The sequence below is a fragment of the Heptranchias perlo genome, chromosome 21 (genome assembly GCF_035084215.1).
Source record: "Heptranchias perlo isolate sHepPer1 chromosome 21, sHepPer1.hap1, whole genome shotgun sequence".
NCBI classification, from domain to species: domain Eukaryota; kingdom Metazoa; phylum Chordata; class Chondrichthyes; order Hexanchiformes; family Hexanchidae; genus Heptranchias; species Heptranchias perlo.
The window spans coordinates 8,502,721-8,527,784 of record NC_090345.1 but is presented as its reverse complement, the minus strand read 5'-3'; the positions used below and the strand labels follow the sequence as shown (position 1 = coordinate 8,527,784).

At 43.0% G+C, this 25,064-nt stretch overlaps 1 protein-coding gene across 1 annotated transcript in view; it reads right to left on the bottom strand.

Moving 5' to 3' along the window:
* got1 (glutamic-oxaloacetic transaminase 1, soluble) overlaps positions 1 to 25,064 on the bottom strand; it is a 43,900-nt gene that overhangs the window by 6,626 nt on the left and 12,210 nt on the right. Inside the window, exons 3-8 of the mRNA XM_068002059.1 lie at positions 24,828 to 24,951; positions 22,894 to 23,006; positions 19,018 to 19,122; positions 16,996 to 17,146; positions 9,168 to 9,333; positions 6,934 to 7,076 (exon numbers count right to left, since the gene is read on the bottom strand). Coding sequence (XP_067858160.1) covers positions 6,934 to 7,076; positions 9,168 to 9,333; positions 16,996 to 17,146; positions 19,018 to 19,122; positions 22,894 to 23,006; positions 24,828 to 24,951 — 802 coding nt within the window. The remainder of the gene's footprint in view (positions 1 to 6,933; positions 7,077 to 9,167; positions 9,334 to 16,995; positions 17,147 to 19,017; positions 19,123 to 22,893; positions 23,007 to 24,827; positions 24,952 to 25,064) is intronic.

Sequence of the window (25,064 nt, the reverse complement as noted above, 5' to 3'; positions counted from 1 at the left end):
AGAGATGGAAAGAAAAACATTAAAACCTGGAGTTGGCACTGGAAAGAGAGGTAGGAAAAGAAAGAGAGAGGCAGTCAGCCCACAGCAACCCCATAGTAAACAATGAAACTTGCTAAAAGCAGCCTCTGGAATGCCCCGATTACAAAAAAGAGAGAGAGAGAGAGAGAGAGAGAGAGGGTCTCCCCAGTGAACTGCTTTAACGGATACAAGAAGTTTATTTTGGGGTTGCCAAAAGTTGCATGAAAACTGCACGTGGGGAGCCAGGGACCCTGGCACACCATTCAGCCCGATATAGAAGCAGCTCAATTCTCAGAGGTTCTCCTTCGCAAAACAGATGAGGGTCCTTGAACTGATTCTTTAACACGACTCTTTATCAGAGACCTGGGGTCTTTTTCTAGACATAGGGGACTGTGGCAGCCGTCAAAAGACTATGGTGGTATGTTATGTGTACATCTAATTGACTCCTTCAGGGCACCAAAACAGACGCTCTTAACAGGCTCTCAAATTGCACAAGATCCTTCGCTAAGCCAAACAGTCTGCTTCCCATTAATAAAAGTATGATGCAAAGGGTTTTTTTTCCTTCCTTGTTTTTTTTAAAAAAATATAATGTTCTCGAGCCCTTTGTGAATCTGCAACTATCCAAAACAAAATACACAGGCAGTACAGCTGGATGGCATTACTGCTTTAAGATGTATGGTACAAAGACCTACTGGACAAAGGGATGCGGATCAATAGTGCAGTTGTTTCGTATTAAAAGGCCTGCTAGAGCGAAACCAATCTAACAAGGACTATAGTAAACCCAATGTAGCTGTGAACGTGTGTGTTGACAAAAGGCTGCACCGATCCACCAACACCTCGGACTCACTACAGATTTCACTGAGGACACTTGCATCAAACTGCGGGAGGGCCCGATTAGTAAGAACTATCTGCTGCGTATTTTTTTTTTAAAACTGAAATCGAAAGCTTCCTAAGAGATGAAACAATTTTGTATCTTGCTGATATAAATGATGATTAATGGCTGCTTGCTGGTGAGACAATGGAGGTGACATGTAAACTTAGGAGAAAACCGTGCATTTAGATGGTACCCATCACATCTTCAGGAAGTCTCAAAGCATTTCACATTCAATGAGTTAGTTCTGAACTCTAGTCACTTATGTAGCCAAATGCAGCAGCCAATTTACCCACAGCAAGATTCCACATACAGCAAATGAGATGAATCTGTTTTTGGCACTGTTATTTGAGGGAAGAATGTTGGCCAAAATACCAGAACTTGCTGCTCTGCTTTGAATAGGGCCACAAAATCTGTAACAACCTCCTGAGCCAAAAGGAAAAGGCAGACAGAGACTCAATTCAATGTCTCATCTGAAAAACAGATGCCCAAGCACTCATGAGAGGAACTGCTCACTACTGACCTGACAGCATGCAGTAGTATGCCACGAGCTCTGATACAGCATGTCACCAGCAAGTTGCTGGCGAGTGATGCCACTTAAAGTTTCTCTGCATAAGCAGGGGGGAAAAAAATATAGATTAACTTTAAAAAAAAACCACTTAAGTGATGAATCACTTTCAAATTGAAAGCTCAGGCCTCACCCAAAAAATCTGGGTAGATGCACCAATCCAGCGCATGGGTTGGAGATAGCCCCATAATACTAGCCCCAGTTCTCCCACCCGTACTCCCTTTGAGCACAGCTCCCTGTAGTAGAGGAGGATCAGTGAATTTACTCTCAGAGTGAATGAAAATCGGAAACTATTTTCCAAACATGCCCGATGCAGGAAAATGGCATTGAAGTAGAAGATCGGCCATGATCTTGTTGAATGGCGGAGCAGGCTCGACGGGCCTACTCCTGCTCCTATTTCTTATATTCTTATGTAACATTCCATTTGCCTTCCTAATCTACTTGCTGTACCTGCATACTAACTTTTTGTGATTCATGTACTAGGATGCCCAGATCCCTCTGTACATCAGAGTTCTGCAATCTCTCTCCATTTAAATACTATACTGCTTTTCTATTCCTCCTGCCAAAGTGGACAAGTTCACATTTTCCCACATTATACTCCATCTGCCAAATTTTTGCCCACTCACTTAACCTATCTATATCCCTTTGCAGACTCCTTATGTCCTCTTCATAACTTACTTTCCTACCTACCTTTGTGTCATCATCAAATTTAGCAACCATACATTCGGTCCCTTCATCCAAGTCATTGATAGATTGTAAATAGTTGAGGCCCCAGCACTGATCCCTGTGGCACTCCACTCGTTACATCTTGCCAACTTGAACATGACCCATCTATGTCTACTCTCTATTTCCTGTTAGCTAACCAATCCTTTAGCCATGCTAATATGTTACCCCTTACACCATGAGCTCTTATTTTGTGCAGTAGCCTTTGATGTGGCACCTTGTCAAATGCCTTCTGGAAATCCAAGTAGATCACATCCACAGGATTCCCTTTATTCACATTGCTTGATACATCCTCAAAGAACTGGGAATGAAACTTAGTACTGCAACCAAGATTCTTTGGTTTAAACTCAAGAATTCACAACACTAGAACCTCTAAAAGCAGTCTGCAAGAGTACAAGTTCATCCTCTGCACCAGTTCCTTTCACAACTCCTCTGATAATGAAGAAGCCCATGCCAGTCTACAGTAGTTGGACAGATATTGAACATCCAAGCTTGGCCTGACTAGTGACAGGCAATGACCATCTCCAACAACAGAAAGCCCAGCTACCTCCCCTTGACCTCCAAAGGCACCACCATCGGTGAATATCGCACCATCAACCTCCTGGGGGGGGTGGAGGGGAAGCTGAACTGGACAAGCTGCAAGAGCAGGACAGAAGTTGGAAAATCTGCAACAAGTGGCTCACCTCCTGACCTCTCAAAGCCTCGCCACCATCTACAAGGCTCAAGTCAAGATTGGGATGGAATACTAGCCAGTGGTGGGATGGGTGCAGCGGCAATAACATTCAAGACCATCCAGGACAGAACATTTCACTTGATTGGTGAGTCCATTGGACTGGTGTACTATGGCGGCAGCATGTACTATCTACAGGATGCACTGCAACAACTCACCAAACTGCCTCCGACAGCATCTCCCATCCCCACAATTTTTACTGTCAAGAAGAACAAGAGTTCACGGGAACACCATCAACTCCAAGTTCCCTCCAACCCACACGCCACCCTGGTGAGCATATATAACCGATCCTGCGTCAGAATCCTGGAATTCCCTACCTAACATCACTGAGGGGGCGCAATCACCAAAAGGACTGTAGAAGTTCAAGAAGAGGCCCACCACCATCTTCTTAAGGCAACTAAAGACGGCCAATAAATGCAGCCTCACCCACATCCTGAGAAAAACGAAAACAATAAAACAGACAGCGTACTCCTGGATGGTGGGATGTCCAGGGATTCATCTCAATCACATGGCGTCTGGCCGGCGGGGGCCAGGTTATCAGTACGAAGAATTACAAACAGAGCCTGTCGAGGTAACAGGATTGAATTGTGGACGGTGATTTATTTTTGCTGTTGTGGGTCAGCTGCTCGAATGTCGGGAAAGATGGAAAACACCAGCCATGACTGCACTTAAACTCTGCCGTCTACAGTAATGTCTGAACTACTACATAGAACACCACAAATATTCAGGCCTTTTGAGTGGGGGAGTGGGGAGAAGAGGGGACAATCTGTCTCCAAAGTGGTGCATGTTGACAGCACTGGAAAAGCCCAGTCCATACAATCTACGCTGTCCTTCCCCCGGGACTAAATCAGAAATGAATAAGGCGCTCTCTCAATGTGTTTTTTTTTACATTCTCCTGGACCCACCACCCCAGTGCTCAATCTGCTGACACTTCCAGACACACAACGCTACACTTAAATGGTGCAGGACAGGCCCCAGCGACGGCAGAGCACAGGCCCTTGCTCTTCTCTCGCCTAAAGATATTTTTGCCTCCTTCCAAAAATGATTTGTCCTTCACATTTTAACAATTGAAAAACAGACCAGCCACTACATTTCCATTGGGCCATGGGAGTCATATGGGCAAGTCTGTCCAATAGCAACACAAAAAAGCCTGAATTATTCTCATAAGTGGGGTGGGGAGGGCATCTCCACTAGGGTGGGACTTCCGCCCGCCCTGACCCTGAGGAATTTCCAGTCGACAGGTCATTAAGTATAGTTCAGGTGGATTTCGCAGCCTATGCTGCTGAGTCCTGCCAGAACCACATTGGAAGTCAGAAGGCCACAGAGGCCTGCTGTAGTGCGGCACTGTTAGCGGTTTCAGAGCAGCTGTTACAAAAAAAATGTACTTCTTTCTTTTGGGCCCGTGCATGGCAATTCTTGTGAGAGTCACAGCACATAGTCTCACCACTGGCACCATCTTTCTCCTTCCCTCCACCAATCTTTAAACGCTAGGCGCCAAGGTTTAATAGGTGGCTATGGCGTCCAGTGTTGCACCAAGGTAGCAACCGTACTTCTGTACTTTCAATGTAACTTGCATATCCCCCTCCACTTGCATACAAGAGGCAGACACGATGGAGGGCGTCCACAAACAAGCGACCGCATCCCCCCCACTAACATCCACTGAAAAACCTGCAGGAAAATCACGGCCAAGGAATTTCCCCCGCACCCCAATGTGCCAACTCTTGAACCAGAGTGAATATCGCAAATGGCCCGTAAGAGCAATTCTAGCAGAAAGATTTTTGTTGGAAAAATCCTGCATCCTTTGGGAGAAATATCGAGAGAGCTCAGTTGCTCAGAGACTCCTGCAAGACAGATGCTTTGGCAACAACATTACGGAAGGTCTTTGTAGGAACTCTTTTGGCTGCCCAGAGCTTTCAACACAATTAGACTGACAATAAACAGAGACGACCCCAGGCACATTCTGTAATGGTTTGTGCAAACACTGCAGCTGCCGGCAATAAATGCTGCAATGAAAATCTGCAAAAATTTCCAAGCTATTTGCCAGGTGCACTAAGGAGGAATGGACTTCTCTCGGTATCTGTCACATGAATTGGGAACAGCTGAAGATCCCGGAGTCTAAACTATAGCAGGCACTTGGCACTCACTAAGACCTCAAGTCCCACATGCTGGAGGAGGCCTGCACTGCTTCCTTTACAACCCGCCTGCAGCAGACTCCCGTAGCAGACTTCGAATCGTTGCTCCTCATTAGCTCCCAAAGTTATATTTTCAATGTATGGCACTATAAAAAGTCTAGAAGGTATTCGTTGTGTGTCCAAAATAAAATCTAAATTATAAGTTGCCAATTTGAAAGGAAAAAGACCGATCTCGCATTTATACAGCGCCTTTCACCTCAGAGCATCCCAAAACACTTTACAGCCAATGAAATACTTTTGAAGTGTAGTCACTGTTGTAATGTAGGAATTGCAGCAGCCAATTTGCACATAACAAGGTCCCACAAACAGCAACGTGATAATGACCAGATTATCTGTTTTTATGATGTTGGTTTGAGGGATAAATATTGACCAGGACACCAGGGAGAACTCCAACATTCTTCTTCAAAATAGTGCCATGGGATCTTTTAGGTCCACCCGAGAGGGCAGATGAGGCCTCGGTTTAATGCCTCACCCAAAAGACGGCACCTCCGACAGTGCAACACTCCCTCAATACTGCACTGGAGTGTCAGCCTAGATTTTGTGCTCTTTTAGCGCCTTTAAGAAGCTCGTTTAAACCTGTCTCTTTGACCAAGCATTTGGTCACTTCTCCTAATGTCTCCTTCTTTGGCTCAGTGTCAATTTCTATCTGAATACGCTTCTGTGAAGTGCCTTGGGACGTTTTACTACATTAAAGGCACTATATAAATGCAAGTTGTTGTTGTGCGACTTGAACCCACAACCTCTGACTCAGAGCGAGAGTGCTACCAACGAGCCACGGCTAACAGTGTTAAATTTCCTTCTGACTGAGCCCCTTTTCACCCACCCTTCATCATTATGCCATTTGCCAAGCTGCAGCTCATTTGACTGAGAATACCACACTTTGGTTTCTTGGGGCAATAGTCCTTGCAAAGAGAAGAGCGCCAGATCAGTATTGCTCTGGATTGGTGCTTGCCTTGTGACTCTGGTGACTGTTTCAGGTAGGACTAAAGGTTTCAAACCACCTGTTCTTCAAGGAGGTACTTTAGAAAATGGGAGTTTTATACACATCATGTTGTAAAAGTAAAAATAGTGGAGAGAAGGTTGTAGATTTCTCCGAAAATCAGAAATCTACATCACAAGAAATAAGTATTCCTTGCTATTGAAAATCAATTAAGTAGCATGGTGTGTTACAACATTGGCCTTTGATTTCTAGCCCTGGTAGTTGGGATAATCCAAATAGCTGGCATAACAGCATCCTCTAACCATAGAATCATAAAACACAGAAGGTGGCCATTCGGCCCATCGTGCCAGTGCCAGCTCTTTGAAAGAGCTATCCAATAAGTCCCACACCCCTGCTCTTTCCCCATAGCCCTGCAAACTTTCCTCCTTCAAGTATTTAATGCCTATTTACAGCTGTGAAATTAGTTTGGTCTCCTCTCAATGCATTCCTGATGGATAGATCTATGCATTAAACTGTCTAGGTCTGAGGACACAGAAGGACATTATGTGGGGAATGGGCAATGAAGTTCTGCTTTAGGCTTCTTTTAACGTCCATGCCATTCTTGACCCGAGTGTGTTGGTAGGTGCAAAGCAAGGTCATTACTCTGCCGGTTGTTTTAACCTCCCATTTTAAACTTCCTCCTTAGTTCTCACTTAAGCTGTAGTACAATTACCAGAGCAGCTCAGCTCTGAGGAGCTGAATCCTTGACAAGTGCTGTCAGTCAATCTCCACAACTTTACAAAAAAAAATCAAATGCAGACACATTTTAAATGAGTTTCAGCGCCTGTGACCTCGGGACGTTCCCCGATCATACAACAGGACAGGCAAGCGCCCTGTACTCTATATACATACGGTTAAGTCCTGTAAAGCTGAACATTCCGATCTGCTGGGTGATGTGGTCCCATGTGCCGGGCACCCCCAGTTTCTGCAGCTTCTCCTTCAGCTGTGCTCTCATCAGTAACACACGGTCAGCCATGGTCTTCACATTATCCTTCCTAGGAGGAGGAAAAATATTTTAAAATAATTTTCTCCAGTGGATCAGTGGGCAACTGTGCTGCCTGGTGTGATAATCAGCTCAAAAAGTCCCAAATTTGATTTCTGATCGGTGCTGAGTGAGCTGATTTCAATTGAGGTGCTAAAACTGGCTTCAGTGTTCCTGGGCGAGAACGAGACATCAGCAAACAGGAATCCCTTGCTCTCTCGGATAATAATTGCTCTTTTCTTGATGCAACTGTTAGAGCCTTCCCTTTTTTTTGGAAATCTCAAACTGTTAACGACCAAGCTGGAACAAACATGCTCAGCTGGTGTACTTTCAGTTAGCAATAACATGAACTCTGCACCAGTCAGTACGTACCTGTAAGAAAGATCATGTCACAATTTTCAGACTGGTAACAAGCTTTGTAACCCACTACAAATCTCCCCCAGGTTGTTAACGCATCTGTGGAGTGCACAATCAGCTGCAATAACGGCTCAACGAGGAGGACAACCAGTTTTGGAGTTGAAGCCTGCAAGCTCCTGCGTGTGCAGTGCTAGAGCACGGTGAGGATGATAATGACGGTGGGCAAGGTGATGTCAAGAATTTGTTGGAGGATGAGCCTCAGAGGGTCAATTTCATATTAAGGACACAAAAGGACCTGGCAGGAAGTCAGAGAAAATAGCAAAAAAAAAACAAGGTATGGCAAAAAAAGAGTAGGACACAAATGTACGACTGTAAATGAGTAGAGAATCGTATTAAAAAACACCTGGTAGAAATCTACATTGTTATATAAAAAAAATGAAGCAAAGCTGCTGCACTGGCAGTGATAAATGTTAATCAGAATGCAGTATGTAAGGCATTACAATTAAAATCAACAGGGTTACGCACAGTACAGCACACATCGTAATAGGAGAAGGAAAAGAATTGGAACCAGCGTACCTGGGTCAAACCACCCTTCTGTCTTGATTCTCACACACTTTTTTTTTAAAAAAAGGCTAAATTTGCTTTCAATCGGAGAGCACAAAGTGGCACAGCTGGAAGATTCCCACAGATAAAAGATCGGATATCATGCAAAGGAATTGATCGTGGAGTTCATCGACAGGGACAGTTTGGAAGGGGCACGTTCTTCCCAGGTTGAGCGCAGTGCTCATGGTTTGCACTATAAACACTGTACACTCCAATTCTGGCCTCTGGCGCATCCCCGATTTTCATCGCGCCAACATTGGCGGCTGTGCCTTCAGCTACCTAGGCCCTAAGCTCTGGAATTCCCTCCCTAAACCTCTCCACTTCACTCTCCTCCTTTAAAACACTCCTTAAAACCTATCCCCCTGACCTAATACCTCCTTATGCGGTTCGATGTCAAATTTTGTCTGATTACACTCCTGTGAAACACCCTGGGATGTTTTACTACAAAGGCGCCAAATATATGCAAGTTGTTGTAAATATGTGCCAAATTGCCAATCCACATGAGTGATGAATTGGTTCTCAATATACCTCTAACACACAGTATTAAAAGGAATATATGACTTGGGCATACAAAGTTCACAAGAAAACTATAGGCATTCTACATCAGTACCCAGAGTTTCAAATGCTGAAACTTAAACATCACAACCTAAAAAGATGGTTCGGGCTCGAAGGACATTTCAGGATAAGAGTGTGAAGATCCCATTTACGTTTGAATATTTCTTCTAAAGTACACTGAAAAAAAAAATGCTTCCAATATACGTTTACCTTACCAGGTCTCTGTCTGACAGTCACCTTTGAGTCTTCCTACTCTGGCCTTTTATATAACCCTCCTCATCATCCCCTCTCTCTGGAATTCCCACTCCTCTGACACTCCATTTCTCTCTGCACCTTTAGAACCTTTTGCAAAACCCATCTTTCAAACTAAGCTTGCGGTCACCACTCCTAACTCTTGAATCATGGTGTGGTGACCACTCCATTAATCCTGCCAGTCAGCAACAGTTGAAAGTCTTGAAAATGACTTTAGGCTTAAAATGTTAATTTTAAAAAAAAACTTTGCAGGTGAATTTTTTGTTTGAAAACGATTAAGGTTCACTATTACGGAGTGAATCTTTAAAACGTTTCTCACGTATCAACAATCTCTCACCATTCAGCAAAGAGTTGTGGGTTATTAAGCGTCGTGGCTACAATACGAGCCCCTTGAGCTGGAGGGTTTGACCATATAGTACGGGCTACTTTCTCCATTTGAGATCGAATCCTGGTCAGGTTGTCATTGTCCTTGGCCACAATACACAGATTTCCAACTCGTTCATCTAAAAACAAGGGTGGGGGGGTGGGGGGGTGGGGGGGAAGAGGAAAGAGAGAAAAAGAAGAAATGGATCATTCTGTTACCACTTAACTACAAGTTTCCAGTGTCCAAGGCAAATCTACCAGGAGTTAAGATGATTATGGCTCCAGGAGCTTTTCCATGACTGCAACACATAATTTCTCCAGGCCAATGTGAAATACACACAACCACAGCAAAACACCAAGCACAGACGATGATGTTTTAGATTCTGGCATGGTGAAATGCCAGCACCAAATGTCTGATTTGGTGAGTTGGCTTTCAGCGATCTCAATAGGTCTATGAGGTTGCAGAATGAAATAAAGTTTCCCATGGAGCAGATATTTAAGTCCAAGGCTTGTTTTGCTTTCTAAAGCTTATCCAAAGATTCAGATCCTATAAATGTTAACTCAGGACATCCACTGTACATTTTCTTCAATGCACTAGTGCCAGGTGTTTTTGTGATTAGAATTATTCGTGCTACTAATACAAGCTTCCGACCACATATCCGCTCCATCATCAAGACCGCCTACCTCCACCTCCGTAACATCGCCCATCTCTGCCCCTGCCTCAGTTCATCTGCTGCTGAAACCCTCATCCGTGCCTTTGTTACCTCCAGACTGGACTATTCCAACGCTCTCCTGGCTGGCCTCCCATCTTCCACCCTCCATAAACTTGAGCTCATCCAAAACTCAGCTACCCATATCCTAAATCGCACCAAGTCCCCTTCACCCATCATTCCTGTGCTCGCTGCCCTACATTGGCTCCTGGTCTGGGAACATCTCGATTTTAAAATTCTCATCCTTGTTTTCAAATCCCTCCATGGCCTCACCCCTCCCTATCTCTAACCTCCTCCAGCCCTACAACCCTCCAAGATCTCTGCGCTCCTCCAATTCTTGCCTCTTGCGCATCCCCAATTTTAATCACCCCACCATTGGCTGCTGTGCCTTCAACTGCCTAGGCCCTAAGCTCTGGAATTCCCTCCCTAAACCTCTCCACCTCTATCTCTCTCTCCCTTTAAGACGCTCCTTAAACCCACCTCTTTACCTCATGATGTGGTTTGGTGTCAAATTTTGTTCGCTAACACTCTTGTGAAGCGCCTTGGGACATTTTAGTACATTAAAAGGAGTTATATAAATGCAAATTGTTGTTGTTGACTGCAACAACAATCATTTAAACCGCACCTTTAAAAAGGTAGAAAAAGTCCCAAGGCACCTCAGAGGCGTGAGGAAAAACAGACCCCAAGCCAAAGGAGAGATTAGATGGGGTAAACGAAAGGGTGGGCTTTAAAGAGGGTCTTGAAAGAGAGCGAGGCAGAGAGGTGGAAGGGTTTAAGAAAGGGATTCCAGAAAATGGGACTCAAGTGGCAGAAGGCACAGCCACTGGTGCTGGGCTAAGGATGCTGGAGTCAGAAGAACGGAGTGTTTGAGGGTGGGGAGAACTTACGTATGACTGGAGGAGGTTACAGAGATACGGAGGGGTGAGGCCACAAAGGAATTTAAACACAAAAGATAAGAATTTTAAATCCGAGGTATTGATGGACCGGGAGCCAACATGAGAAGCTGAAGACAAGGGGGCGGGGTGATGGGCGAGTAAGACTTGGTGTGGAATAGGATATGGGCTGCAGAATTTGGAAGGGTTGAACTTTATGGAAGATGGAACATGGGAAACTGACAAGGAGACTATTAGAGTGACCGAGTCTGGAAGTGAGAAAAGGATGTGGAAGAGAACTATTCCAGTCAGATGAAAAAGAGAAACAAATTGTGAATGCTGAAATTCTGGGTCTTGAGGCGAATGAAACTCACCAGAAATGCTAATCTTTCCAAGGACATTAAAAAAAATCCAGAGCAAGAAAACGTCATTCACCCCGTCCAGACAAAGCCATTCAGTCCATCAATCCCACTCTATTGAGATACCATGCATGATTATTCTATCATGGACTACCCCTCCTACAGCACCTGTTGATGCCTATATATTTCTCTTCTCAACCTCCACAGAAAAATAAATAATTTAGCATTGTTAAATATTTCTAATAACCCTCAACTGCCTTCACAATGGAGATCAATCCAGCTCCTTTTTTGTTTAAAAAAGATGTCACTTGACCCCAAATACACTCCCTTTTCTTTCAGACGCTGGCTGACCTATTTATTGTACATTTCCAGTACCTTCTGTTTATATACAATTGAATCTTTTTGGCAGCCACCTTGTTCTCAAATTTCATTCTTATTTTGTGATCATAGTATGACAACTGTCTTTCGTGGGCCAACATGCCTGGTTTTGGCATTACCTTCCTTTCAGAGTACTTCTAAATGCAAAGACTGACCACCTGCATTTTGTAGCTTCTAGTTCCAGGCCAAAGGCTGTGTGTCACAGTCTCTTTTTTTATAAACCTATGTCTCTTTCGTGGGCTGTGGCACTGAATTATTCCCTGTAGTGATTCACCGGTAGGCCAGTCATTAGAACTGGCTACCTCTCATCCACTCCGCGGGGTGTGAGTTTAAAGAGGACATCTCCTGCTATTGTGGGCCATCCTGGCAAGTGGGTCTGGGATGAGACAATGCACCCCAATTGCATCAGTTGTGAACGCCACAAACCAGCTCATCTGACTTCAACGCCCATATTCAATGCCTACAGCCTCTCATTTTAAACCTGTACAAACTGGTTTTGTTTTAAAGCAGAACCCTTAAATATAACTTAATCCCACAGTCCTTTCTGTGAAGGAAAAAAAAATCAAACATCCCAAAACGTGACAGTCTATAAAAGTTGTGAGAGTACCTGTCACACTTCAAATTGTCAGAAGTATTTTAATAAAGTGGGATTCGCAGTTATTTCATGCTGAGGTCAATTACAGATATTTCCCATTGGTGACGGAAATCTCCACATTGACCTGGGCTGGAGATTTACAAGAATCCAGCAATCTACAAACTTTCCTTACCATTAGCAACTAAACTCCAATTGATCTCAGGCTTGTGCTTGTTTATGGCAATTAGACTGTGTCCTTCTAGCTTAAAAATAAGAATATTGTTACATGGTACGACACTCCTATTATAAAATAGCATGCTACCCAACTTACTGAGAGCAACACCACTGTTAGTGTTTAAAAAACTTAAATAAATCTCATACCTCAAGTTCTTTTGTTGGGTTGACACTGAATGCAATGCGTTTTATTTTACAGATTTCATGATTTTTAAGCTGCAGCCAAAATTCCTACTGAACTACATCTGATCAAGTATGTAGTGCAGCCTTGGAATGACAAGCAGATGTAAAATCGCACTGATTGTTCAAAAGAAAAGAATAGAAGAACAAGAACAGCTGTCTCTATTGAGAGCACACTTGCATTTTCTTAAGTGTACAGTGCCATCCAACTGTAGTCAGTAGAGGGCAACAACATCCAGCTGGGCATTTTGATTGTCCTAATGGTGGTATCAAATGCCACTTCTCATTAAAAGGTGTGCCGCTTGTCCTGACCAATGTCTCACTCTTAACCAATATACCAAAAACAAACCAATTGGTCATTCATCTCATTGCTGTTTGTGGGATCGTGCTGTTCACAAAATGGCTGCCACACTTTCTCTCTCAACAGCCAACCAAAATGCAATAAGGTGCTATATAAAATACAATTCTTCCTTTCTCTTTTGGCATGCAAGTTTGAAAAACTCGAACAAGTAACCCCTATATTCTAAAAGCATCCAGTTTTCATTAAAAAAAGACTATGGCATGTGCCAACCGCTCACGCAGCAATGGGCTAGGCAAACTGGGAACAGATTTGATCCCTGGCCTGTGTTGAGCTACCTGATCTAAGCTATGGTACCTGTACAAGCACTCCACCTGGCTTTTGTGCCTCTAGGCTAAAGTCAAATAGTCTGTCAACTTACTCAGGGTGAGGTATTGGAGTGGGGTTCTCAGCACCCATGGGACCATATCCCATCACCCGAGGAGAGATGCTGCTCTTCAGTTAGACAAACTCTGGGGAGGCCTGCCCTTCAAGGATAAATAAAAAGGCTAATAGAAGTATAGTTTTAATTCTATATAGATTATGCAGAAAGGTTAAATCTTTTTTGTGAAGGGATCCGTAGTCCAACAGGTCATCGATATCAGACATGAGAACATAAGAAATAGGAGAAGGAGTAGGCCATACTGCCCCTCAAAGCTGCTCCGCCATTCAATAATATCATAGCTGATCTTCGACCTCAACTCCACTTTCCCGCCCGATCCCCATATCCCTTGATTCCCCTAGAGTCCAAAAATCTATCCATCTCAGCCTTGAATATATTCAATGACTCAGCACCCACAGCCCTCTGGGGTAGAGAATTCCAAAAGATTCACAACCCTCTGAGCGAAGAAATTTCTCCTCATCTCGGTCCTAAATAGCTGACCGTCTTTAAAATGTACAAAATTTAGAGTTTATGCACAGAAGAATCCATTTTCAACACTGCGCCCATTCATTTCTAATGAACTTAGACTGTGAAATTATCAATTTTAAAATGAATTTCAAAATATTAAATTTTTTGAAATGGTGAATTTCAATTTTTGGAACTCAGTTTAACCAAAGTTTTTAAATTGGAGCGCTCCGGCTGAGTAATTGGCATATAATCAGTTACTACGGGAAAGGGGGTGCCCAGATTTCCATGGAGGAAACTGCCCATTTATGGAAGGATCAGCTAGATGATGTCCTTTTCCCCCCATGCCCCCCCAAATTTGTACTTATCTTTACGATCTTTTCTCATAACAATATAGTGCACAAATCTCAGTACGTAATCACAGCAAAGTAAAATGCTTCTTAAAATAAGTTCCTAATGGTGTGCAGCCTGATGCACAATTAAAGAATCTCCATGGGGAAAAAGGATCCAGAATTTTTTTTTAAAAAAGACACACACACGTACCAGTTGCTAATTCAGGGCCCAACAGAGCAAAATCAAAACACAAGTTTTTCTAAGCATCACATGCCTTTGAGCAAACACTTTGATCTATTTTAGGAAGCCGAAACAGGTGCAAATTATTACATATCTATAGTGTTACACACCCTGTTACACTCTCGCTCAGTGCCTGCCATCTTCTGGATTTTTAGCAGCATTGCACTAACAGGCTGTTAAAGGAGACTATTCATAGAATCATACAGCACAGAAGGAGGCCATTAGGCCCATCGTGCCTATTCCGGCTTTTTGAATGAGCTATGTAATTAGTCCCACTCCCCCGCTTGTTCCCCATAGCAATGCAATTTTTTCCCCTTCAAGTATTTATCCAAATCTCTTGTGAAAGTTACTACTGAATCTGCTTCCACCACCCTTTCAGGCAGTGCATTCCAGATCATAACTTGCTGTGTAAAAAAAATTTCTCCTCATCTCCCCTCTGGTTCTTTTGTCAATTACCTTAAATCTGTGTCCTCTGGTTACCGACCCTTCAGTCAGTGGAAACAATTTCTCATTATTTACTCTATCAAAAACCCCGCAATTTTGAACACCTCTATTAAATCTCCACGTAACCTTCTCTGCCCTAAGGAGAACAATCCCAGCTTTTCTAGTCTCTCCACAAAACTGAAGTCCCTTATCTATGATACCATTCTAGTAAATCTCCGATTGATACAAGGACACCAATCACCAGGGAAAGAAGAGAGATTTTAGGGAAAAACACCAGAGAATTCTGATCACTTTTGAGGAGCAGAATTTCACTAAGTCTTTGTACACACTTTGGCCTCGATTTTAACCCCTCTCACTCAGTGAGAATGATGTGTGGGAGAGGGTTAAGATTAAGCCAGGTCCACTGAGGTTGCTCCGCTCCTGCCCGGCGCCATCTTATCTTCACCGACTTTCAAGTCGACTGACGCTCCCGCTGCAGGCGAGCGGGGGCTTAATTTAAATTCAAAAGTCGATGACAGGATCAGTGCCCAGATGTGATTTTCACAATGGCTCGGGGGAGGCCCGGTGTCAAATCTGCCAGAGAAACATGGCGGGAGGCACCGGCTGGTCAGCAGAGGTCATGGTAAGTTTTATTAAAAAATGACTTTTCTGTGAAATCCTTGTGAGTCAGGAGGAGCAGGAGCTTCCCTAGCCCCGGCCTCACCATTCCCCCTCGTCGCTGGCATCAGCTGCCAAAGCCCTTGCCCAGCTCTAACTTCAGGCCGAGGACCATTCCCTTCAGTCTCCGGTGTCCTAAGGCTCCTGTCCACCAGCCGTAATGTCAGTCCTGCCTGTTTCGAGCAGGTGACTGTCCTCCATTATTTAAAAATGGCCCAGGCCTCATGCTGAGCTCCTCATGGGGATTTCCCTCCCATCCACATCCCCACCCCCCCAGTTAAAATCGAGGCCTTTATCTCTACTATAGAATTCTTCTGCATGTGTATATGATACAAATAGCTTGAATTATGAAATAATTTGAACTGATTTGAAGGCTTCATAACCTACCATAATTTTTAAAGGGCCAGTGATACTTTGCCCGAGTCATTATGAAAGCATTCCTAAATGCTTAAAAGGCCTACCAACCAAGACGTTTCTTCTCCATTCGCCCCTCCCCTAACAGCAGCTTAAGTGGCAGTTTTCTACTTAACAATCACAGGCCCTGAAGTGGAGTGCAGACGTCAAAGTGGCATTTGTACCGCATTATTTAGTCTCGAGTTTGATTGTGCCGTTTGGGGGCTGTGCTGAGTTACATGTTTTCTTAAAGGGAGAGAGCGCGCAAAGGAAGAGAGGGAGAGGAGGAAATTAGTCATCATAGCCCTTTCTCAATCGACTCAGGAGGAGCCAGCTCCAGAACAGCAGAGGGAACTGCTCACCCATTTACCAATGGAATGGTTTTGGAAGCTATTTTGGCATGAGAGGGAGGGAGGGGCAGGGAGAAGAGCACAGAGAGGAGAAAACAAACAGAAATTTTAAGAGCAAAAGAAATTACATTCTTGAGAACTATGCACACTTGACACAGTGTTCAGGGAACACGTCGCTGTTTGTTGATCAATCATAGCAGGGTTTTGTATAATTTTGTATCACTCTGTGAATATAAGTTGTACCAATTACACTAAGAGACCCTGAACCTTACTACAGAATAAAGCAGTTTGATTATTCGCCGCCTCTAGTGTCAGTTTGGTCCGCCAGAGAGACACATGCACAAGATGTGAAAATCTGGTTCGGATCACAACAGAGTGCTACTGCTACATCTTTGTGATATACCATCATATGAGTATAGGGCAGTGGGAACCAACGCCCATAAAAGTAAGAGACTCAGTCCGCTTAAGGAAGCAAGTGAAGCCAATGTACCCAAGAATGTATCCAAGGCAGACCTAAATTTGCAACAACTGGGTACATACACAGCTTAAGTAACAACTCTGCGCCCTGCTGCACTGTGCGTAATTACTTGCTTTCACATGTAATAAGCTTTTATTCAGGACCGTCCTTGAGATATCAGCTTATTTGGAACTACGTCAGATTTTACTAGTTTTCTATGTCAGAATGTATGCATTTATGTTTAGACCCCATTTATTCTTGGGCAAGTTTATCTACTCAAGGGCAGTAGAATGGGTTGCAGACTTCTCACCACCACTCTTAGGATTATACAGGTTATCAGGAGATATTGTTGCTACTTTGTCACTTTTCCTCCTTCACAGTTAAGTGTTTGGCTCCTTAAACATTCTAAAAGTTATTAGAAAGAAGCTGTTACTTACTGTATAGCCCAAAATTCTTTGAGAAGGACTGTGCACAGAAGAGCTCGAAACCCTGAGACACAAAGTAACGGACAGCCCAGGCATCTTTATCCAAGTCTCCGGACGCAAAGCCCTGATAGGCTGAATCAAAGAAAGGGAAAAGGGACCTTCTCTGCAAATGGACAGAAGATACAGACGTAAGGATAGAACACAGAAAAAAAGCAAAAGATTCAAAGGATTACTTCTGGCCCACGGTTGAAGTTCACTGCTCCAGACTTCCCTGTACCATCAGCAAGTTCACCAATGCACTTAGTTTGTTCTTTATTCCTACAATTCTAAAGGGGCAACAAATGTAGATCAAGTCTACCACGGGCAGCTCATTCAAAGTATCACACTCAAAAATGGTGGTTGGATGATGCACTGGTGAAAGTAGTCAAAGCACACGAGTTTCCTAAAGGCAGTGGCGGGGGAGGTTACCAGGGAGGTTACAGCTGCCAGTCAGAGACGCTTTCCATTTTTCTATCAATTGGAGTTACTGAACTTGGAACAGCGCAGATGATTATACCATTATTTTGAATCTGATACTGGAGGTACAGCATTCTCAATAGTACCCACTGTATGAACAATCTACACGTGCTGTGCCTTATAAGGTTTCCTGCACAGACAAAAAAACTAAATTTAGAGAAATTCAGGCTACTGCCATTATTGTCAAGTCCAGTTTTTTTTATTCGTTCATGGGATGTGGGCGTCGCTGGCGAGGCCGGCATTTATTGCCCATCCCTAATTGTCCTTGAGAAGGTGGTGGTAAGCCGCCTTCTTGAACTGCTGCAGTCCATGTGGTGAAGGTTCTCCCACAGTGCTGTTAGGAAGGGAGTTCCAGGATTTTGACCCAGCGACAATGAAGGAACGGCGATATATTTCCAAGTCAGGATGATGTGTGACTTGGAGGGGAAGTTCAGTGTCAATATTCCTTCAATGCCCACTAGGCTTTATGTGTGCACATCTGTCATTTTCAGGTCAGTTTCTTGGTATTCGAAAATCAATCAGTGATCTCAGGACTCTAGCTGATTTAGAAGCAGAGTTACTAGTGTGAAATAAAGATAAAACTACCTAACTTGTATTGTCTATCATTCTTCAAATTGAACAAATCCTCCACACTGTAGGAGTATAACCTGCCTTCAATAGCTGTAGGGAGGGAAACCATGTACTGATCACTCAAAGATGTCACCATGGCAGTACAGGCAAGCAGTATTGCATGTGATCTCCTACTGCTGTTTCATATTAAGCCCCAGAACCTCTATCATTGCGCCATTTGCCTATCTTAAGCTAAGCATAAAACTAACAATTTAACATTAGTCTCTGCAAAAAGTGTACCATGCAGACATGTGGGTTTCACTTCCTTGCTCGACAGTCAAGGAGGCAAGTCCAGCGCATCACGAATTGTGACAGAAAGCTTCTGTCTACAACGTTGATACCAGTAACTAACATAATTCTATTGAGATTTGGCAGATTGCATGATGACTTGCAATCGTGATTTCTTGCATCATCATTCAATTGAACTGAATTCAATTCAATGTCAGACTGGGTTGGCAAAGTAAATTTGAAACTACCGACAATGTTTAAGCAGTAGTAAATCAAACATTTCAAGTGTAATCTTACACAAGCGTAATTGTGAAATATTTGCCAAACTCTTTAGAAATGCAAATCAAGGATATCACATTACAAAGTTCACAGTTAGGCCATTGTAAATTCCAGAAAGTATGGGACTGCTTTGTCAATTTTGCATTTCCCAACATTTTCATGTCACAAACAGCTGATTTTACAAACCTACAGGCTAATCTGGGTAAGACATATTAAAGATAAAACTCTATTCAAGCTAGCTTAAATGATATTAAATTTAAACAGTTTATGCCACTGTACTCAAAATTCCCTAGTTAACTTCAAATACACAGGACACAAAAGGTATCCATTAAGTGAATGGCAAAAGCATCCAGTTTATTTTGCCCGACACTAAACAGACTTTAAAAACGGCTCTTACTGCACCTTCATGACCTCAGCAATCTTCTGCCATTCCTCTGGACGTGGGTCTGTACCAGTTGGATTGTGTGCGCATGCATGCAGCACAAAAATGGAAAATTCTGGTGCTTTCTAGTGGTAAATAGAAAAAGAAACCCTTAAAAATCAATGTTATGTACATACAACAACAACATACAAGCAGGAGGATGGGCAGTCAATTCAGGAAAAACAGGCAGTTAGCCATTCTACTAATTACTGTGCCAGCTACAATACTCAATTCATCACACCTCTTCCCTCCTACTCCCCATCAATGCAATCATTAAAGTTCTAAACTTTCCTCAGTCAATGCTCCAGACCAAAGGCGTCCAATCTGCAGACAATGCCGGCAATTAAAACTCCAGCAACTCGTTCCGCTTTGCGCAAATATTTGAAACCTATCTCTCACGTGGACGCAAAAGATCCCACGGCACTATTCAAAGAGCAGGGGAATTCTCCTGGCCAATATTTATTGCTCAACCAACACCTAAAACAGATTATCTACTCATTTATTTCATTGCTGTTTGTGGGACCTTGCTGTGCGCACATTGGCTGCCGTGTTTTCCTACATTACAACAATGCTTCAAAAGCACTTCATTGGCTGTAAAGTGCTTTGGGACGTTCAGAGGTCATGAAAGGCGCTGTATAAATGCAAGTATGTCTTTCTTTTCTTATTTCTGGTATAGCCGGTTTGAATTTCGTGGGCCTGGAGGATTGGACAAGGCTTGTTTTAGCACAGTTGCCTCACTGATGGATAAATTAATTCGAACACCAAGATCGGTTAGTGGATTTAAACTTTATATGTTACTCTCGAAGTGCGCAACTATGTGTCCCACAAAGACAAAAGCTTGAACACCCCTGCTCTAGACCATCTCCAAGGTCCTGATATAGCTACAGCTGTCACCAGTGGTACAGCTGTTGCCAGTTGATGATTGTGGGAAAATCCTGCCTACTGAGCTCCTCACTGTATAATACACAATACTTTTGAGTGAAATGCCATAACAATGTTACTGTTCATGCAAACTAACGTATGCTGCAGTTTGTCCTGGTGATATATTGTCAATTCTGAGCTTTCCCAGGTTGTCAACAAAATGGATGGTAGAAATTTCGCCAATCCAAGCAGATCTGGAGAGTGCCATTCACAGATTCAAATCCAGACAGTTTCTCATCGCCTGCTGTATAGGAGTTGAAGTCATTTTTCCAATTTACTTCCACCCTCTCCTTAAGGTGATGACTCATACTAGGATACAGCTCCACAGGTGTCAGGCACCCTGCAGTACTTCTCTCAAGTGGCCACTCTACACATAAGAGCCTAGATTTTGAAGAGGAACCCCTTCGACCACAAGGCCGTCAGACAGTGGGTGACACAGAACGTTCTGAGTGTCCTGCAGGGAAAGGAGAGGGTGGATCCGATCGGCAGTTCCCTGACCAAACGGTCAACGCCATTTGGCAGAACGTCTCGTCGCCAGAACTGACCAACAGGCACCAGGATGTAGCCTGGATGGTGGCGAGAAGGGCCCTCCCAGTGTGGTCCTTTCAACACGCACGGAATCAGCACCACCGCGAGCTGCCTTCGAGGCTGCAACGGGAGAAGACCGTTGTCCACCTCCTCTTGGACTGCCCCTACTCACAGAAGGTGTGGAGAGAGATGCAATGGTATCTGTTCCGGTTCATCCGCAACAGGTCGATAACACAGGACGCCGTGCTCTACGGGCTGTTTCTCAGGACGCACACCAAGACAGATATCAACTGCTGCTGGAAGACCACCACCTCAGTGGAGGAGGTCCTTTGGTCCACCCAAAACCTGTTGGTCTTCCAGCTGAAGGAGCCGACCACAACTGAGTGTTGCCGACTGGCATACGCCAAGTGCCAGGAGTATGTGCTATGGGACGCACTGAAGCAAGGTGCAACCTACGCAAAGGCTCTATGGGGAAAGGCCACTGTGTAACGCCACCACATCTTATCTTATAATACATGCTGTACAATACATGTACTGTGTTTTAAATTGTAATATTGGAATTGTATTGTGTACGATCCATGTTGTATTATTTTGAATTGTATTGCCTTGAATTTATGGTATCTTTAAATTTTATGAAATAAAGTATTTTTTGAAATATAAACAAAAAGCCTGGCTATTGATCAGCAATCTGACTATAGGATGACATTGCAGCTGAGGCTAATCCTCTCCTCACTTAATACCCACTCTTACATGAAGAGTGACCATTATGCTTTTAATGTCCTTTCTATAATGGAACTCCCAAAACTACAAACATTACTCCAACTGTAACCTCACCATTGCCTTGTGCAAATTTATCACTTTGCTCTTGTACTCCATGGCCCTACTTATAAAACCTAGAATGCTACAGGCATGTTTGTGGCTTTAGCTACCAGTACTCTATCTGTGCTCACATTTTCTAGAAGTTAAGAACTTCAAACTGTAGATCTCTGTTCATCCCCACCCCTCAGTATCTTTCCATTAAGTTTAAACTATCATTCCTTATTTTTCCTCCCAAAACGTTTGACCTCACACTTTTCCACATTAAATTGCACCGTACACCAGTCTGCCCATTCCACCAAGTTGTCTATATCCTCCTGATGTCTTTTATAGCCTGCCTCACTGTTTGCCAAACCTTCTTTTGTGCCATCAGGAGATTTCAATATTGTGATCTCTATGTCCAAGTCTAAAATCATCCATAAGCAAGTACCAAGTGCCCCAGCACTGTGCCCTGGGCCATTTCCAAACTTTCTCTAATCCAAAATACCACCCATTAACACTAACCCTTTGTTTCCTGTTCATCAACCAATTTTCTATTCATGCTGCTAAATACCCACTTATACCATACACCTGAGTGTTTGCAACAAGCCTTTTCTGAGACACCTTATCAAACACTCACAGAAAATCTACAATCACATCTATTGCATTCCCTTTATCTATTCAATTGGTGCTTCTTTAAAACACCTAAATTTGTCAAGCACATTTTGCCGATCAGAAATCTATGATGGCTGCCCTTGATTATCTCCTGCACTTTTAAATGCTCACTAACCTGATCGAGTTTTGGATTTACAAGAGTTGGCCTACAATTTTAGACTAGCTGCTCTATTGTTACCTGGTTTAATCCTTCTCTCCTTTCTTGAAGAGGTGTTACATTGGCTATCCTTTGGCACAATCTGTATATTTAAATGTGGGCAGAACCTCTGCTATCTTCTTCAACAGCTTACAGTGCATCCCATCAGGGCTGGGTGACTTCTCCACCTTGAGTTCTGCTAACTTTTTCAGAACTAAATTCCTTCTCTCGTTATCTCTATCAGTTGTCCACATTCTCCTCTAGCATACATACATTCTCACTTACAGCATGATTCGTAAAAACTGAAAATATTTATTTGACACACATCTCTGCCATAACTTCATCCTCCACAACCAGATTTTCCCTTTCATCCCCGAATGGTCCTAACCGTTCCTTAACTATACTCTTTGACATTCCTATAAAAGCCCCATTTCCTTTTATACTATCTGCTAGCTTTTTTCATTTTCCCCTTTAGCCCTTCGAAAACTCCCTTTTCAACTCCCTACTGAACTTTCTATATTCCTCATGGTTTTCTTTATTATTATTGAGCTTAGTTCTATCACGTGCATCCCCATTTAAGTTTCGTTCGTTTTAATCTCTCTATTTTTCTACAGAACAAGGAAAGGGCAAGAAATTCAAGAACAGCTGTTTTCTCACAGGAAGATGTACCAACAAGGGACCTGCTGGTAAACCACACTAGAGGTTTTGCCATAAACCCGGCACTTGAAAGAGTAAAATAAATTTTTGCTGAGCAAATCTTGGATACATGCCTGAAATTAAAAAATGCACTAATGAAGCATACCTCCAAATCCTCCAAAAATCCTTGTAGATCTAGGCCACGTTTAGCTGGGTCCCAGTAACGATAGTTGCGAAGGTTGGTGAACCCTGCAGCACCAAACACTCCATTGTGGTTTTCTGTGAACAAAATGCTACCATTGTAATTCAGCACAAGTATTCAAACCTTAAACCTTCTGCAGGTGAAGATGTTGCAAGACAATGCCTGCAGAATGGTGAACGAAGAAGAATAGTGGATGTTGTCATCTGGAATGTGAGATACTTGCCTTGGTTTCCCCGCCCCATCTCTAATTTTTCTTGCTTGGTTTTCTTTACTTTATTGGCCTCTCTCCTCTACAGAGGGAGAGACACCTTCTGGCTAATGAGGCAGAGTTTACCCACGCTACTTAGTAAAAGTGAAATTGCTCCATTAGCACAGTTACAAAGGGGTTTCACTTTCACTGAGCGGGCTAGGTAAGCTCAGTCTCCATCAATACAAAAAAAACTCTTCTCAACCAGTAACAATACTGGGAGTTCTGCACTATAGTATCGAGACAGTACGTTGGGCTGGATGTGTTTAACATGCCGAGTGCCAATTTTAAACTGATCATCATTCGCCTGTTCTTCAATTGAATAGGATACAGTAACGGTTATGGTACCAGACTAGTTACCCAAAGGTTGTCGGTTCAAATTCCACCATAATCTGGTCATTTATGGGCTAACACCAGAAAACAAAATGACCACGAAAGTTGCCAGATTGTTGCAAAAACTGAACTGGTTCACCAATGTGGAACCTCCCACCCTGACCTGATCTGGCCTACTGGTGGCTGCAATCCCACACGCCTCTTAATTCCATCTGAAATTGGGAAAAAAACTCACTGCTCACCAGCTTCGCGGGCAAGCTCCAAATGAGCAAATACGGTCTTGCCAGTGTCTCCCACACCTCAAGAATTAAAAACAATGCAAATGGGTTAAAAAAAAGGCATGTTAGCAAGAGGAATTGCCTGATAGGTAAGAGGCATTCCAGCATTATTTGCATTTAATTCAAGGATGCAGTTTTAAAAGGATTACTGGGGTATCCTAGAGTAAGTTAATAAAAATGTAATCCAAATCTTAACTGGGCAAAAAGTAGAAGGATGAAGTGTAATCTACTGAATTGCCCATATAATCCTAATTATAAAAGGAAGCTATACTTACTCTTAGTTAGTCCTTGCTGCCATATTTTATGCTTTGAAAGAGTTAGAAACAAGGCAGAAGCAGATATTTTGCTTAGAATTCCCCCTAGTGATAGAAATCTTCCTTTACAATATTTAGGATTAAAAGGCAATTCTGGAGATTACACTTCACCCTCACTGACAAAGATCTTTCAATTAGGCTAATTATGGCTTAGGAGTATGTAACAATAAAGGATTGTAGGAGTTTAGAATTGTTATAATCCATTAATTTATCATATCTCAAGTGATATAATAATGTGAATGGCACTCACTGAATAATGTCTGGCTGGAGAATTTCCCAGGATTGCTGGCACATTGCTGGGCCAGAGTTAAAGTAGTTTTACTCTGCAGCTAGTTGTGCTATACCTGACCTAGGAGTGCCTGATGCTGACAAGAGTGGAAGCATTGGCATCATTCACCTTGATGCGCATAAACAATCACAAAAAAAGTAACTAAACAAGTAATTAGAACTTTTGTTTCCTTCAATTAAAGCTCTCGTTCCACATTTTTATTTTTCCTTTCACTTTGCAAGTTATATTGCAACCAAACCCTGCAAAGTGTTTTTGAATCACGAATTGCTATATTCCATTTACAGAATGCCATTAGACAGCAAATGTCACATCAGCCCATATGCCTTTTAGCTCAAACCTCCAAGACAATTTATGGTCATCAGCAAAAAGCAGCTTGTAGAACGGTTACATTATATTCCTTAAAAACCCCCTCAAAATTTAAAAAGACAAGTACGTACCCCAAGTAGGTGCAGAAACATATATCGGTGTGGATGGGTTGTTAGTTCCATTGTACCAAAGATGCAGAAAATCAGCACCAATGCGAAGAGCACCAGTTCCTCCTAAACACTGCACGCCACCCACCTGTCACAGGAAGGTCACAGGTTAATCTCAGATACAAAAATAGACAACTGGGTATGCTCTTCCAATACAGATTAAAGTCATGTCAAATTTGTAATGGTGCATATTTTCCTCCA